General features: G+C 46.9%; 1 protein-coding gene across 1 annotated transcript in view; it reads left to right on the forward strand.

Annotated features, from left to right (window-relative positions):
* The first annotated feature begins 1,992 nt into the window (after positions 1-1,992).
* LOC117362934 (disintegrin and metalloproteinase domain-containing protein 9-like) overlaps positions 1,993-17,822 on the forward strand; it is a 379,468-nt gene continuing 363,638 nt past the window's right edge. Inside the window, exons 1-2 of the mRNA XM_033950024.1 lie at positions 1,993-2,306; positions 2,438-2,515. Coding sequence (XP_033805915.1) covers positions 2,446-2,515 — 70 coding nt within the window. The 5' untranslated portion in view covers positions 1,993-2,306; positions 2,438-2,445. The remainder of the gene's footprint in view (positions 2,307-2,437; positions 2,516-17,822) is intronic.

Raw genomic sequence — 17,822 nt, forward strand, 5'->3', positions numbered from 1 at the left:
CTGCAGAGGATCGCTGGCTGGCAGTAGCGATCCTTGCAGGCTACCGTAGCCTCAGCTGCATGTTCCCTCTAGCGCAGTCCCGCCCCTCCTCTGACGTACAGGGCCGCAGGGCGGGACCGCACCAGAGGGAATGTGCAGCTGAGGCTACAGTGGCCTGCTAGGATCGCTACTGCTGACCAGTGATCCTCTGCAGGCCACGTGAACCTACAGATCCACCGCTGCTAAGGGTGGATTCACACTTCTGGTCATCCTAACTTTGTTCTTCCTAATCACTGGCAGGTAATAAATGCATACTACTTTGCCCCATTCACCTGCTACAGGGCAACTCAGCCAGGCTCACTACAAAACATTGTTCTTCATCTTCCTACCAGATCACTCACCTTCACAGAAATAAGTGGCACAAGCATTCATATCAGAATTAATCTACGAATATAGCCCTTAAAATTAAAATCATTATGCCACCCTCATTACTGATGAGCATGCTGTGAGGTATTTCAACTTTCTCCACTGTGTAATTCAAATTCTACTCCCATTCCAATTTCTGTTTTTAATGTTCCTTGGTTTTTGTTCTTTTTTATTCCTTGCTAACTACTTTCCACTATGCTCTTTCTTTGTAACTGATGCCTGATAAGGCACCTATCAAAGCACCTGCTACCCACATAAATTCTGCAGACTGGGGCCATGCACAATTTGGGGAGAAATGTCATGAACCTGCAGTCAGGTCCCAAGCAGACCAGCTGAGGAAAGGTATTTTGGGGGTTTCTAAAGGGAAGGAGAGAGATCAAGGAGGCCCACATTCCATTTTCTATTCATTTATTACAATGGTATCCAAGAGGCCTCATGCATTCCAGGGAACAGTTTTTATTATTTCAACACCCACCTGCCTGCATGCTTCTCAACCTTCTCTGCCCCCATCCCCACCCCTACTCCCTTGCAGTTATATTATTGAATAATAATGCACAATACTCTCTCATTCACCCCCGCCTCAACAAGAGCACACACATATGAGCAGAATGACTAATCCAAAATTTGACCCCCATGCCTGTCTAGGACCTAAAAGAGAGAGGAAAGTCTTTTTTATTTATTTTATTTACATCACAGAGCCGGCATGGGGTTAGAGAGGTTGTAACCCTATACTTCTGCTATGACTAAGAGTTCTTTTTATTAAGGTGTGCATTTAGTGCGCGCTAAATCGATCAACGTACCTTAATAAAAGGACCACTAAGTATCAAAAAAAAAAAATTTTGGCCCGCAACTTAGCCTTTTTTTCAGATTTTGGCCCCTTATTTGATTGCGTTTGACACCGGAAGTTGCATAAGAGGAGAAGCTTCCGCCCACACACACGCGACTGCAGACAGGCAGGCTTTGCTGACTTCAGTAAGTTTTTTATGAAAGCGCCATGAAGGTAAGGGGGAGGAAGGGAGATAGATTTGGCTGTAGGTAGGGAGGGATGGAGGGGGCCGTGCGTGATCGGTGACCGCGCGTCTTCCCTCCCTTAACTGTGGGGATAAGGCCATTCACCGCTCCACAGAGCGGTGGATGGCCTTGTCCCCGTGCCCACAGTAAGCACTTCCCCCCGCCCACCATTTCGATGGGTTACCTGCGGCTACCCGCAGGTAACTGCCACCGTGTTATTCTTTATTTGACACCCCTGCCTTACATCCACATATGTGCAGAGACCCTAGAGGCCTCCCTGAGGAGATGAGGATGGAATGGGGCAGGGCTATGGGTGGAATGGGGTGGGGCCACGTGCCCAATCCCAATTTTACTTTGAGTTCAGAAAATCAATAAAAACCTATTGTTTGGCAAATTTATGCAATGATTTCACATTATATTACATTGTACTGCATCATATTGTATTCCACTGAATTCTACTGTATTTTGTTTCTTCGCTGATATGTCTCAGTGTCTCTTGCTGTGAACCACCCGGAACTTCCGGTTGGGCCGGTATATAAGAAAATAAATTATTATTAAAAATATGGTAACATACTCTCGGTGCTTGTGTAAATAAACTGCTCGCAGAGAAAAGGGGAGCCGGATCCTATGCTTTATACTCAGAGGATACGGTCAGAAGGGCGAAAGCATGGAATCTGTTTTTTCTAGCGATTTTGTTTGGTTACCAAGTTGTGGATGAAAGACTAATGAGCTGCATTACTTGCAGACCAGAAGGGAGAGTCAGTCAGACAGATTCGTGGTCTAGGTAGGAGATCAATGAGTTGCAGAACTTTAAGGGCCTGAAAGTTCCAACCAACGGAAAATATTTTCTTGTGGGCGACCGATACTGGGACAGGATCTCCAATCCGGAGGTACAGTGATAAGGGCCTTGCCGTAGGGATTCGATATTCAGAGCTATTCCTTTGTTTTATGTAGTGTTTAAAGCCTGAAATAATACTACCTAAATAAAACGTCTGAATGTAATATCTGTTCCACACCCTAGGGTCGGGAATGAGTAAGCCGCAGGTTCCGCTTACATGGCTGTGCTTTGCGATGTTAATGACTATGCTTTCCAGTACAGGTGAGATTATTTTTTCTGGTTTGTGCAGGACTGAACCTGACTGCATAACACCGATTATATACTACCAGACAGCTATAATGTGTCTTCTAAGTATTGTTAATAATACACGTTATAAAACGGTCCATGAAGCAGTGACAAATGTATCCGTTTATACTTCGGACGTGTTTTCTAGGAGCTATATTTGTCAAAAGAAAATGAACCGAGCAGCTGAGGTTCTGGCATTAAATTCAAAGGACTATTTGCCAGGAAGTTTTCAACTAGTCAATTTACGTTGGTAAATGGCTTTTAGAAACTGCTATCTTGTGGTTTTCTATGTATTGTCTATCCATAACTTTTTTTTAGATTATTTACTAAATGGCATTTTTTGAGCTATATAAACTGAATTAATTAAAGAAATTAGCATATGTATAAAATAAAGTTTAATATCTATTAGGTTTTACTTACCATCTTTTTCAAAAAAATTTGCTATAATCGGGACATAGGCAATAGTTATAGCAGAAGACAACATATTTTTTAAATTGTTACTCGCTTAGTATGAAATAAGCGATTTATCAAATTTAATAAAACTTGAAACTTAAACTTGAAACTTGAATGTTCCAAAATAACTAGGATCTTTTCCAGATAAGCCCCGCCAAAAAGTTAACCCCCGCCACAGTTTTAGCTAACACCATGCTAAGTGAATACTTGGGGAAAGTGATATACAAGGGGGGCTCTGCCCCCCCTTGAACCCCCGAGTCATTATTCAAATAATGTGAATAATTTCCTCGGAGGGCTTCAATAGTTTAATAATTTATAAGATGGCGTGGCTTAAGTTTTTGCCCGCACACTTTTTGCATTAGTGGTGGCGGGGCTTAAGTTTTCGCCCTTGCACTTTTTGCGGATCTTTTCCAGATAAGCCCCGCCATGGCAGAGCATGTTTATTTCCAATGTTCAAAAGGCAACAACAAACAGAAGATCCAGCAAGAGTGTCAAACTCAATCACATAAGGGACTGAAATCTAAAATGTAGGCTAAGTGGTGGGCCAAATTTTTTATTAAGATACTTAGGAGTCCTTTTATTAAGGAACGCTAACTGATTTAGCACACGCTAAATGCGTACCTTAATAAAAGGACCCCTTAGGGCCTGTTTTACAAAGCCACGCGGTAACAGCCCCAAAGCCCATAGAGATTTAAAGAGCTTCGGGGCTGTTGCTGCACAGCTTTGTAAAACAGGCCCTTAGTCTTAGTAGAAGTATTGGGTTACAACCTTTCCAACCCCACACCGCTCTGTGATGTAAACAAACTAAATAAAAAAGACTTTTCCTCTCTCTTTTAGGTCCTAGTTCACGTCTGCTGTCTAACACCAGCTGTGGTAGGATACACATTTCAAATCTGACATATTGCAATCACAAAACAGAAAATAAAATTATTTTTTCTACCTTTTGTTGTCTGGTCATTATTCAAATCATGTTGTGGTCCCTGGCTCTGGTTGTCCTCTGATAATTGCTTGCCAGGGTTTCCTTTTTTCTTTTTCCCTTCCCTCCTCCGGAGATCTGGCATCTTTCCTTTTGGCCTGAGATTTGGCCCTGTCTTCCTTCTCTCCCTCCCAGCTTCCCGGTCTCACATTAAAGCAGCCTGCAGAGGATCGCCGGTCATCTGTAGCGATCCTAGCAGGCTGCTGTCAGCCTCCGCAGCATGCTCCCTCTGCCGTGGTACCACCCCTCCTCTGACATATGGGACTGCGTAAGAGGGAACGTGCTACTGAGGCTACGGCAGCCTGCTAGGATCGTTAAAGCCGACCAGTGATCCTCTGTAGGCTGCTTTAATGTGAGACTGGGAAGCCGCATGAACTTACAGCTGATGTGTTTATACCTGTCTGCTGGCGGGCCAGCTTAAGTGAAATTTTGTAATTGTTGGGCGGGCCAAATTTTATTACACCGTGGGCCAGCTTTTGACATGTCTGGCATAGAGTGTAAGCCACAACTCCCTAAACTATAAGTTGGAACCCCAAATGGGTCACAAAACCCTCATTATTCTGCCGTTTTGTTGAAGTCACAGTTTTATTTGGCCAGTATTATAGGGGTCATATTCAGAGGTGTAGCAAGGTGGGGTGCAAGGGGAGCAGTTGCTCTCCCAAATGGATTTTCAATAAAATAGTGCCTAGGCTGAGCAGTCCTTTGGTTGGTTGGCTTATTTATTCATTCATTCATTCATTTAGCCCATCTTCCCAAAAGAACCCAGAAAGGGTTACAGGAGTACGTACACAGCATAGTCAAGACAAAAGGGACAAAACATGTTTGGAAAGCTAGTGGTACAATGATTGAGTTATGGTAAATAGAGAACATTTGAGATATACTATGTAACTATACATGCTAAAGTAGAAATAACAGCCCAGAGAGCTGCTCTTGCTACATATCTGTCAAGGGTCCATTGCTGAATGTTGAGTGCAGCTCTGACTGTATGTGGGCCCATGCTTTATCTCTGGATGTATAGATTGGCCTTGTTTGCCAGATTGACATCAGCTCCTGGTCTTGGCACGGCTTTGTCTTTGGATGTCAGGGACAGCTTCGGCTGCCTGTTGGGTGCTGCTCCATCTCTGGCACTAACCATCTCTAAATGTACAGAGCAACTCCGGCTCTCTGTCTATCGCTGCTCCATTTCTGAATGTATACAGCGGCTTCAGCTGCCTGTCTGGTGCTGCTCCATCTCTGAATGTACACAGCGGCTTTGACTCCCTGCCGGCTCTGCTTGCTCTCTGGAGATACAGCACAACTGCGGCTGCCTATCTGGCACTCCTTCTTCTCTGAACATACAGGGCATCTTCGATTATCTTCTGTGACTGCTCCCTCTCTGGCTTGGCGGATTGGATTTGGCTGTCTATTTGGCACTGCCCCAGCTATGAAGATATAGAGGGGCTTGGGATGCCTGTCTGGCACTTACACTTCTCTGGTTGTTCACAGAGGCTTCAGCTGCCAGTTTGTCATTGCTCTATGTACAGAAAGCCTTCGGCTCCCTGTCTGGCATGACCCCAGCTCTGGATATACAGAGGGGGCTTTGGCTCCCTGTCTAATATTGGCTACCAGGTAGAGGGCACATTCATCTGTCTGTAATGCTACTCTGCCTTGGGATGTAGGGCGCTACATGCTTTTGGCATGAGTTCATAGAAACATAGAAACAGATGGCAGATAAGGGCCATGGCCCATCAAGTCTGCCCACCGCAATAACCCTCCCCTACCTTTCCCTGTGAAGAGATCCCACGTGATGATCCCATTTTGTCTTAAAATCAGGCACGCTGCTGGCCTCAATTACCTGTAGCGGAAGACTATTCCAGCGATCAACCACCCTTTCGGTGAAGAAGTATTTCCTGGTGTCACCGTGTAGTTTCCCACCCCTGATTTTCCACGGATGCCCTCTTGTTGCCGTGGGGCCCTTGAAAAAGAAGATATCCTCTTCCACCTCAATACGGCCCGTGAGATATTTGAACGTCTCGATCATGTCATCCCTTTCTCTGCGTTCCTCAAGTGAGTACAGCTGCAATTTATTCAGCCATTCCTCATACGGGAGATCCTTGAGTCCTGAGACCATCCAGGTGGCCATTCGCTGAATCGACTCAAGTCTCAGCAAATCTTTGCGGTAATGCGGCCTCCAGAATTGTACACAGTATTCCAGATGGGGTCTCACCATGGATCTAAACAATGGCATAATGAGTTCGGGCTTACGGCTGACGAAACTCCTACGTATACAACCTATGATTTGTCTTGCCTTAGATGAAGCTTTCTCCACTTGCTTGGCAGTCTTCATGTCCTCGCTGATGATCACCCCTAAGTTGCGTTCTGCTACAGTCCTCGCTAGGATCTCACCATTAAGGGTGTAAGTCTTGCATGGATTTTGGCTGCCAAGGTGCATGACTTTACATTTTTCGGTATTGAAACTTAGTTGCCAGGACCTGGACCAGCGCTCCAGTAGGAGTAAGTCGTGCACCATACTGTCAGGCATTGAGTTATCGACAAGCACTGTTTTTTTGTCTGTTGTGTTCTTGCCTACTACATTACATAGTTTGGCGTCATCGGTGAATAGCGTTATTTTACCTCGAAGCCCCTCAGCCAAGTCCCTTATGAAGATGTTGAAAAGGATCGGGCCCAAGACCGAGCCCTGCGGCACTCCACTGATCACTTCTGTCGTTTCAGAAGGGGTGCCGTTCACCACCACCCTCTGAAGCCTACTTCCAAGCCAGTCCCCAACCCATGCTGTCAATGTGTCTCCCAATCCTATAGAGCTCATCTTGCTCAACAACCTGCGGTGTGGGACACTATGGAATGCTTTGCTGAAGTCCAAGTATACGATGCCCAGGGACTCCCCAACATCCAGCTTCCCCGTCACCCAGTCAAAGAAGCTGATTAGGTTGGATTGGCAGGACCTCCCCTTGGTAAATCCGTGTTGATGGGTATCTCGTAGATTCTCCTCGTTCAGGATCGTATCCAATTGGCGTTTGAAGAGTCTCCATTAGCTTGCTCACTATTGATGTGAGACTCACCGGTCTGTAGTTTGCAGCCTCTGACCTGCATCCTTTTTTGTGGAGTGGAATGACGTTAAACGTTTTCCAGTCCAACGGGACTCTACCTGTACTAAGGGAGAGATTGAAGAACGCGGATAGTGATTCCGCCAAGACGTCACTAAGCTCCCTGAGTACCCTGGGGTGTAGGTTGTTTGGCCCCATTGCTTTGTTAACCTTGAGATTAGACAGCTCACAGTGGACAGTGCTGGGCGTAAACTCAAAATTACGAAACGGGTCCACCGGGCTATCCCTTGTCTTTAGCTGAGGGCTGGATCCTGGCGCCTCACGGGTGACGACTGAGCAGAAGTATTCATTTAAAAGTTTAGCTTTTTTGGAGTCCGATTCTACATAGTTCCCGTCTGGTTTCCTAAGGCGTACTATCCCGCCTGTGTTTCTGTTTCTGTCGCTAATATATCTGAAGAAGGATTTATCGCCCTTCTTGATGTTCTTCGCTAGATTCTCCTCCATTTGGAGTTTGGCCTCTCTGACCGCTGTTTTGACGGCTCTTGACTTGATCAGATAGTCTTCTCTAGATTCCTGCTTCCCTGAGTGTTTGTAAGAGATGAACGCTCTTTTCTTTTCTTTTATGAGGTCTGAGATCTCTGCAGAAAACCACTGTGGCTTATTTTTTCTTCGCCGTTTACTAACCGATTTTATATAGCGGTTGGTTGCTTCTTGTATGGTAGCTTTCAGAGACCACATTACTTCTACATTATCTGTTTCTGCTCAGTTTAGCAGCACCTGATGAACGAAATACCCCATGCACTCGAAGTTGGTGTCCTTGAAGCTGAGGACCTTGGTTAATGTGTTAGATTTGGCAAAACCTTTCCTTAGATTGAACCATACCATATTGTGGTCACTGGAGGCCAACGTGTCGCCCACCGAGACCTCTGTCACACTTTCTCCATTGGTAAGTAACTGGTCCAGTATTGCCCGATCCCTTGTTGGCTCCAATACCAGTTGCCTGAGTCTTACTCCCTGAATAGAGTCTAATAGCCTCCTGCTGCTGCTGGTCGCAGAGGAAAGTGTGGTCCAGTCCACATCAGGCATATTGAAGTCACCTAACAATACTGTGTCCCCACACAAGATGATATTCTCTATATCTCTGATTAATTCCATATCTAGGTCATCCAGTTGTCTTGGGGGTCTGTATACTACACCAAGATACAGGCATTTGTCCTTCCCCCCTGGCCAAATTCACCCAAAGGGATTCCCCTGTGTACCTGACCTCTGCGATTCTGGTGACTTTAATGTCATCTTTGGTATATAGTTCTACCCCTCCTCCCATTTTGCCCTCCCTGTCACGGCGAAGCAAGTTGTAACCCGGTATGACCATGTCCCAGCCGTGGGAGTCCGTGAGCCAGGTCTCGGATATCATCACCACATCCAGGTCGGCGTTCCTCATTTCCGTCTCTAATTCCAGGATTTTGTTTCCCAAACTGTGGGCGTTGACGTACATAGCCCTCCATGTTATATGTTTGCTATGTCTCTGTGGGGATATTCCCGCTTAAGCTACTTTGACTCCCTTAGTGCAATTTGCTATGTGTGTACTCCTCTTAGACCCAGAATTACAGCGTGAACTTGCCCCAGACTCGGAAATGTGTACATTCTCCCCTGACCCAGAATTACAATGTGAACCTACCCCAGATTCTGAAATGTGTATATCCACTCCAGACCCAAACCCAAAAATGGAATGATTACTTACCTCAGTCTCAACAAAGTATTGGCAGCTTGGCTTGCCAAGTAGGTTAATTGTGCCTGTACCCTCCCCCAACTTACCTAGTTTAAAGCCCTGTGAAGTAGGCGGGCTAGTTGGTGCCCAAAGACGTTTTTTCCTCTTCTGGTCAGGTGTAGCCCGTCCGGTCCTTGTAGTCCTTGTAATGCCTCTCCATGGTGCAGGAACCCGAAGTTCATCTCCTTGCACCATCCGTGCAGCCAGTCGTTAGCTCTCTGGATGCGATCATCCCTGGCTCTACCCTTGCCCCTCACTGGGAGGATCGAGGAGAAAACCACCTGCGCATCCATCCTTCTCAGCTTCTCACCCAGGGCTCTAAAGTCCTTAGGTATGCTCTTTGGGGTGTTCCTGGCAGTTTTGTTTGTTCCGACGTGGATGAGAAGCATGGGGAAGTGGTCTTGGGGCTTGACGAGTCTGTCCAGGCAAGCGGTTACATTCCGGATCCTGGTCCCTGGCAAACAGCAAACCTCTCTCGATTGTAAATCTGGTCTACAGATTGATCCCTCGGTGCCCCTCAGCAGCGAATCCCCAATAACCACCACTCTGCGCTTCCTAGGGGGGGGCCGACCTGTTATCACCGGAACTGGAACCGTCTGCTGAACAACTTCCTGTACCTCGTTGTCAGGTCCTTCCTGTAGCTGCTGGAATCTGTTCCTCAAGGTGATTTGCGGGATCGATGTGAGAGAAAGAGATAAAATGTATGTGAGAGAAAGAGACAAAATGAGAGGAAGGTCTTCTGCGTTTGCCTGTGGAGGAAGTTATCAGCTGCCAGGAATCAGCGTCTCTAGCCTCTTCCTGAATTCCGATGGTTGGTCCCAAGGTTGCAGGGTTGATTGCTTTGGGCGTAATGAGGATGGTCTTGTCAGGTTCCCATTCGGAGATATGGGACAGCTCCTAGATGACTCCGTCGATGAAGACCTCATCGTCTCGGATGCTTTTCAATCGCTGAACCTCCTCTCTCAGGCTCCTCAGTTCCAGCAAAAGGCTGCCATCTAGCTGATCCGTTGTATCCGTCTGTGTGGAAACTGTGGTCATCTTTGTGGGGATGGCCTCGGTCTGAACAGAGACCTCTGTACTCCATCCTGGTTCCCCCTCTGCCTGCACGAGGACCGTGGCCACCCCCTGGATCCCTTCGGTGACTGGACTGCCTGTCTTGAGTGAAGTCTTGTTGCTTCTTGTTCTACCTGCCATTTTCTTTTTTTTTAAAATTATTTATTTATAATTTTCAAATATAACAATCAAGTATAAACTTGTACAGAAAGCGTGATTAAAGAAATGTAAGAATTACATTTAAACATGTATGCAAAAATCAAGAAATAAATTCCATCTTAAATCTCGCTCAAGTCCTCATATAAGATCCAAGATTAAATTAAACGGAATTTAAGCAATCAATTAATGAAAAAAATATAGGTAAAACTGTGGTAAGGCCGTCATCTATCCATCATGAGCTATCTCCAACCTTGACAGTGATAGGAATGTTGTCAGTTGTGAAGGTTCAAAGAAACAAATTTATGCGACTTATAATGGACTATACATTTGCAAGGATACCTAAGAAAAAAGGTAGCCCCAGGGCAGTAATTGCTGGTCTTAATAACAGAAATTATTTTCTCCGCCTCTGTGTGTCCCTGGCTAAATCAGGAAACATTTGAACTTTCAGTCCCAAAAACTCTTTATGTTTATTTTTAAAGTGTAATTTCAGTAACCATGTTTTATCCATTTTAAGAGCAACTGAGAGAAGCAAAGTTGCCGGAATGGCTACTTCCCTATCTGAAGATTCCAATAAGGCAGTCACATCCAAAGGTTCTTGAGGTTCTTGAATTACTTCTTGTGAATTCTTTTGATCTTTAATTTCTTTAACAGGAAGATAATAAACCCGAGTGAAAGGTGGAATAGATGATTCAGGAATTACAATACAGTATTACCTTGGATTACGAGTATAATCCGTTCCAGGAGCATGCTCGTAATCCAAAATGCTCGTTTATCAAAGCGAGTTTCCCCATAGGAAATAATGGAAATTCGCTTTGATGCGTTTCCCCCCCCCCGAGAACCGGCATTGCTCCCCTCGAAGGCCCCCCCCTGCGATCAGGCACCCCCCCTGCGATCCGGCACCCCCCCTGCTTCGAACCGGCACCCCCCCGCCACGATTGGGCACCCCCCCGCCACGATCCGACCCCCTGCCACGATTGGGCACCCCCCGGACACGATCCGACATCCCCCCCGACACAATTGGGCACCCCCCCCCACCGCTTCTTACCCTCATCTGGGCACTCTTGAAGATCGGCCTACTCGTCTGCTGGGCCTTGAGCATCTGAGCATGCTCAAGGCTTGCGAGTTCACGAACGTGAACTCGCAGGCCTTGAGCATGCTCAGATGCTCAAGGCCCAGCAGATGAGGGCCGATCTTCAAGAGTGCCCAGATGAGGGTAAGAAGCGGCGGGGGATGGTGCCCAATTGTGTCGGGTGGGGTTGGATCGTGTCGGGGGGTGCACAATCGTGTTGGGGGTTCGGATCGTGACGGGGGGTGCCCAATTGGGTGGAGGGGGGTCGGATCGTGGCGGGGGGGGTGCCGGTTCGAGGCAGAGGGGGTGCCGGATCGCAGGGAGGGGTGCCGGATTGCGGGGGGAAGGGGTGCTTGTAAATCGAGCCATGCTCGGTTTCCGAGGCACCGATTTTGCAAATGTTTTGCTCATCTTGCAAAACACTCGCAAACCGGTGCACTCGTAAACCGAGGTACCACTGTATTTCTTTTAAATAACGATTAACCATTTCTCTAGGAGTTATTGTTGTAATCCTAAGAAAATTGATTAATCTAAGATTATTACTTCTTGAAAAGTTTTCAAGTGATTCAAGTTTTCTTCTTAGATTGGTATTATCTTTAATTAATGCCTCCTGTACTACTTTAGAAGAATTTAAATTCTGTTGGTTTTCCATCTGTAATTTAATATCAGTAGTAATTTTCTGTAATCCTGCAATATCCTTATCATATTCTTTAAACCATTCTTCTACTTGGTTAAATTGAGAAGTTATAGTTTTAGGTATAGTGGCAACCAAGTCCTACCTGCCATTTTCAAAAGATTTTATTATATTTTATTTTTTTTGTTTTATTTATTAGTTAGGGCTGCCTTTTAGTTGGTGGGCAAGAAAGGTCTGTCTGATTTAAATGGTTTGAGGATGGAGTGACTGGTGAGGTCTGCCTGTTTAGTTTGAAAGGCCTGGTTGCTATTTGGCTAGGTAGAAGGGTCTGCCTGGTTGAAAGTTTGGTAGAAATTCTGCCCTTTGTTTAGTGTGAAAGATCTGGTTGTTTGTGTGAAATGTCTGGTTGCTTATTGGCTAGGTAGGTCTGCCTGGTTGAAAGTTTGGTAGAAAGTGGAAAGACAGTGAAATGTTTGGTAGAAAGTGGAAAGACAGAAGTTAATTAGTTAATTAGCTAGGTGATGAGAGTTGAAAGATAGACTAAAGTTAGACTGAAATTGAAAGCCTTTCCTTGAGGCCCTTCTTGAGGCCCTTCGCAAAGGCGCTCTCGCTAAGGCGAGCGCCTTTGCCGCTCGCCTTCGCCCCGCGCCGAACGGCTGTGCACCCTTGGCTCATCCCCTTTTATGGGGGGAGATCGGCTGTGATGTCGGTGGTGGGCGGAGTTACCACCCGCCTTTTCCCCTCTCCGTGTCCCGACTGCCTCTCTCTACGTCCTCCGATGGCAGTGCTCCTCTATCCACTCACTTTTACCGCCTCTCTGATCGCTTCTCCTGCCTTCTCTGCTCCTCTCCGCTCCCCTTTACTGCCTCCTCCGACTCTCCGTGCACTTCTCCGCTCCCCTTAACTCCTCCTCCGATTCTCTGTGCACTTCTCTGCTCCCCTTAACTCCTCCTCCGACTCTCCCTTCACTTCTCTGCTCCTGCTGTTAGTCCTCCCGCCCTCACCGCTATGTCAGCCTGCTCCGAACCTGCAATAGGAATCAAGTACACTCTCACCACTCGCAGTTCCTCCAATCTGCTCCACCACGTGCTTGCACCCCCTAGGCTGGCCTAGCGCTGAGGACCCTCCTTTGGCTCGTCCCTTTTTATGGGGGGAGATCAGCTGTGATGTCAGTAGTGGGCAGAGTTACCACCCGCCTCTTCCCCTCTCCGTGTCCCGACTGCCTTTCTCTACGTCCTCCGATGGCAGTGCTCCTCTATCCGCTGACTTTCACCGCCTCTCTGATTGCTTCTGCCTTCTCTGCTCCTCTCCGCTCCCCTTTACTGCCTCCTCCGACTCTCTGTGCACTTCTCCACTCCCCTTAACTCCTCCTCCGACTCTCCCTTCACTTCTCTGCTCCTGCTGTTAGTCCTCCCGCCCTCACTGCTATGTCAGCCTGCTCCTGCAATAGGAATCAAGCACACTCTCACCACTTGCAGTTCCTCCAATCTGCTCCACCACGTGCTTGCACCCCCTAGGCTGGCCTAGCGCTGAGGACCCTCCGTTGGCTCGTCCCCTTTTATGGGGGGAGATCGGCTGTGACGTCGGTGGTGGGCGGAGTTACCACCCACCTCTTCCCCTCTCCGTGTCCCGACTGCCTCTCTCTATGTCCTCCGATGGCAGTGCTCCTTTATCCGCTCACTTTCACTGCCTCTCTGATCGCTTCTCCTGCCTTCTCTGCTCCTGTCCGCTCCCCTTTACTGCCTCCTCCGACTCTCCGTGCACTTCTCCGCTTCCCTTAACTCCTCCTCCGATTCTCCGTGCACTTCTCCGCTCCCCTTAACTCCTCCTCTGACTCTCCCTTCACTTCTCTGCTCCTGCTGTTAGTCTTCCCACCCTCACCGCTATGTCAGCCTGCTCCGAACCTGCAATAGGAATCAAGCACACTCTCACCACTCGCAGTTCCTCCGATCTGCTCCACCACGTGCTTGCACCCCCTAGGCAGGGCTCAATCTCTGCATGGCTCAATCTTCGGACGTAGTTGGACCAGCCAGACTGATCAGTATGCCTCGCTCTCCGGATGCCGTGTGATGCTCCATGTGGAGTGTGAGCCATAGATTCCTTTCAAAGTGGCTACATGGCTGTTCTCCCTCAGTTGCACGCATTTCCTGAGTCACTCTGTCATGTGCAAGACACAGATCTAACTTTGGTCGTTCCTGGAGTCCTCATGCTTCGCCTACTTGCATGCACTCAGTCTTCCTGGGAAGTGGAGTGCTTATCCTTGGTGCAGCTCCTTGGGTCCTGCTTGTCTTATGGTCTGTTGGTTTGATTTTAGCCCCTTTCAGTGGATGGCCTTGCAGATAATCAAGGGTACCAGTACCTGATATCTCTATCTTTCTTCATTCTGTTCTATATCCCACCCCACTGAGGACTGCTTTACTACATCCCACTCATCTCTGGATTCATATGCTGCTGATGAAAAGGAAGAAAAAATTATGTTCTTACCTGATAATTTTCATTCCTTTAGTCACAGCAGATGAATCCAGAGTCCCGCCCTTTCTACTATTTTCAGTTTTGCCTTTGTTCCATAGGGATTGGTCAGGTGGGTGGCCTCGATGTGAATTTCACTGTTGTGAGGAGGGAGTTCTGTAGTGTTAGGCCTGTTTATTGATCCTGCTGTTTTATTAAGAAAAATACTGAAGTCCCAGTGAGCAGACCATCGCATATATAATAGAGCTCAGCTTTGTGCTCTCTATCTCCACCTGCAGATAGGTGGGCTTAAGCCACTCGTCTCTGGATTTATCTGCTGTGACTAAAGGAACAAAAATTATCAGATAAGAACACAATTATTCTTTATTTCAGGAAAAAATTGTAGCTCTTAAAAGAGGATTTTGTTTTCAAATATGTGACAACTTATGTTCTATTACTGTTTGCTTCATACTTCAAAAGTGCTTTGTTTAAGGGTGTACATTTGACATTTCCGATTGGCGACAGATTTGTTCACACACTGACTGTTGGAAACAGCTAAGACTCCTAATGCAGGCCTGGTGGGACGAAACATGATTGTGTCAAGTCTTAAGAACCAATAAAGTGTCTTTTTCAGTGCATTGCACAGCTTATAACAATTAACAACATGTTCATTTAGGGCACACTGACTTTAGGCACTTCTCCGTTCTATTAATGGAACAGGATGTAGCGGGTCAAACATCTAACCAAGCAATATTCTTTTTACTGTAACTCTGAAACATTTTTATATCTTTCATCATCAACTTCATCTTTTGTTTATATATATATATATATATATATATATATATATATATATGTCTTTTAAGGTTTCCCAGGCAAGGGGTGTCTCATACATATTGGGTTATGGGCCCCTCTTATAATAATAATAGCTTTATTTATATCCCGTCATACCTTTTCAGTTCAAAATGGTATACAGTAGTGGATAAGTACAAAGTGGATATTGATAAGTACAAATTGAATATTATATCCTGCTTAATACTATTATTGCCATCATTACATCTACTCGAGAGTCTGTATGTTGGTAATCAATCCATTCCTGTGAATCAGGTCTTGCAGAAGTGTGATACTTATAGCCAGTGGAGTGTAGTACCTCCTTCAGTTTTTCTTCTGCAAGTGAACTGTGCAGAGGTGTTTCTGATCTGCTCTGCTTAGTTTTTCTTATTTTCAGCTTTTTCAGCTTTAAGTTCCTTTTTATCCCAGGACAAGCAGGCAGCATATTCTTGACTGATGGGTGATGGCACCGACGGAGCCCCGGTACGGACAATTTTAGAGTGATTGCACTCTAAGAACTTGGAAAGTTCTGGAAGGCCGCACCGCGCACGCGCGAGTGCCTTCCCGCCCGACAGAGGCGCGCGGTCCCCAGTTTTTTAGTTTCCGCGGAGCTAAGAAGACGCGTTTTTCAACGGCTGTTGAAATTTTTTCTACTTGCCTTTCCGCTCGCGTAAACCTTTTTGGCTCTATTGCCTTTTTTCTTTTGATTCATTTTTTGTAAAAAAAACAACAAAAAAAACTTTTTCTTTTTCTTCATTTTGGTTTTTCCCCGGCGGGGCCTTCTGCCACCATCGAGGCCTCGGCCTTCGATTTGGCTGAAGCTGTTTTTACTTTCATGCCCTCTCAGCCAGGGTTTAAAAAGTGCCAGCGGTGTGCTCGGCCTATATCTCTCACGGACCCACACAACTGGTGCCTACAATGTTTGGGTCCTGAGCATCAGGCTTCCACCTGCACCCGCTGTGCTACCTTAAAAAAACGAACTCTAAAAAATCGCCAGATACAACAGCGATTACTGTTCGGTGCCGAGATGTCCGACCCCGTTCCATCGACACCGGCTTCGGCACCTGTTCAGTCGGCACCTTCCTCTTCGACACCGCGCGATACCGCACCGGCATCCCAGCACTCAGGTAAGCCGGCTAAGAAGCCTTCCCCGCTTGAGCGTCCTCCGGTCTCGAGTGCAGCGAGCCCAATCCTGCCGACTATGAGGCGCCAGCGGAAGCGCTCCGCCCCTATTGAGGTGAGTCTCTCGACATCGGGCTCCTCATCTCCGGGGCGTCGAGCGGCACCGCAGGTACCGCAGAAGAAAAAGGCGGTACCGGTGCCATCCCTGGATGATCGCATTGCGGCCATCCTCCAAGTTCAGCTCAAGGAGCAATTGCAACATCTCCTTCCAGCTATCTTGGCACCGAACCTTCCGGTGCCGGTCCGCACTGAGCCACCGGTACCGATAGTGGAACAGCCTATACTGTCGGCATCCACTGTTTCGGTACCGCTTCACTCTACCTCATCGGTATCGATACCAGTCCTAGCACCGGAGCCGAGAGCTCACCATCAGTCGGTACAGACTTCGGCACCGGTGCCACCAATTACATCCCCTGGTTCTATATCGTTGAGGTCGGGTAAGTCGGTGCGCAAAACCCAACACTTAGAACCATCTACCCCAGAGTCTCGGGACCGTGCATCCCATGTCAGGGATCCTGATCTGTGGGGAGATTCAGAGGAACCCTTTCTCTCTGAGGGTGAATGTTCCTCAGATGAGGATAATTCTGCCGTACCTGACCCATCCTCTAGGCATGACACTACATCTTTCTTGTCTTTTTTGAAAGATATGTGTGACTCTCTGTCTATTCCTTTGGAGGCTGAGTCCAAAAAGTCTAAAGCCTTTTTAGATGCCCTTGACTTTGACCAACCCCCAAAGGAATTTTTGAAGCTCCCTCTTCACGACATCTTGAGGGAGACTTTCTACAAGAATCTAGAGACTCCCTTAACTATCCCAGGGGCTCCACGTAAATTAGATTCTTTATACAAAGTGATTCCCATCCCTGGATTCAACAAGCCTCAGCTTCCACACGAGTCTTTACTTGTGGAATCTACCCTTAAAAAATCCTCAGGAGCTAGTGTATATGCTTCTGTACCTCCTGGCAGAGAAGGTAAAGCCATGGATAAATTTGGTAAGAGGCTCTACCAAAATGCAATGTTGGCTAACAGAGCTGGTAATTATGCTTTTCATTTTTCTTTCTATCTTAAACATCTCCTTACCACCATGGCTTCCTTTGAGAAGTACCTTCCTCAACGTAAACACCAATCTTTTCACCATTGCTTGTTGTCTCTGTTTCAACTTCGTAAGTTCATAGTTAGGTCCATTTACGACACCTTCGAACTTACCTCCAGAGCGACAGCAATGTCTGTGGCAATGCGTCGTCTGGCCTGGCTTCGGGTATCCGAACTTGATGTTAACCATCAAGATCGGTTAGCCAATGCCCCGTGCCTAGGGGATGAGCTCTTTGGGGAATCCATGGACTCGACCACTCAAAAGCTCTCTGCCCATGAGACACGCTGGGATACCCTACTTAAAAATAAGAAAAAGCCTCCTCCAACAAGACCTTTCAGGCAGCAATCGGCCTATCAACGCCGCTTCACAGCTCGACCATTACCAGCAGCTTCTCAGCAACCCAGGCGTCAACGGCAACAGCAACGTCAGCCTTCCAGACAACAACAGCAGCAGCAACCTGTGAAGCCACCTCCACAGCAGAAGACACAGCCCTTTTGACTTAATTCTCCAAAGTATAGCCAGTACTCCTATATCTGCTCTCCTACCGCAACCTATAGGAGGTCGTCTTTCTCTGTTCCT

The sequence above is a fragment of the Geotrypetes seraphini genome, chromosome 6 (genome assembly GCF_902459505.1).
Source record: "Geotrypetes seraphini chromosome 6, aGeoSer1.1, whole genome shotgun sequence".
NCBI lineage: Eukaryota > Metazoa > Chordata > Amphibia > Gymnophiona > Dermophiidae > Geotrypetes > Geotrypetes seraphini.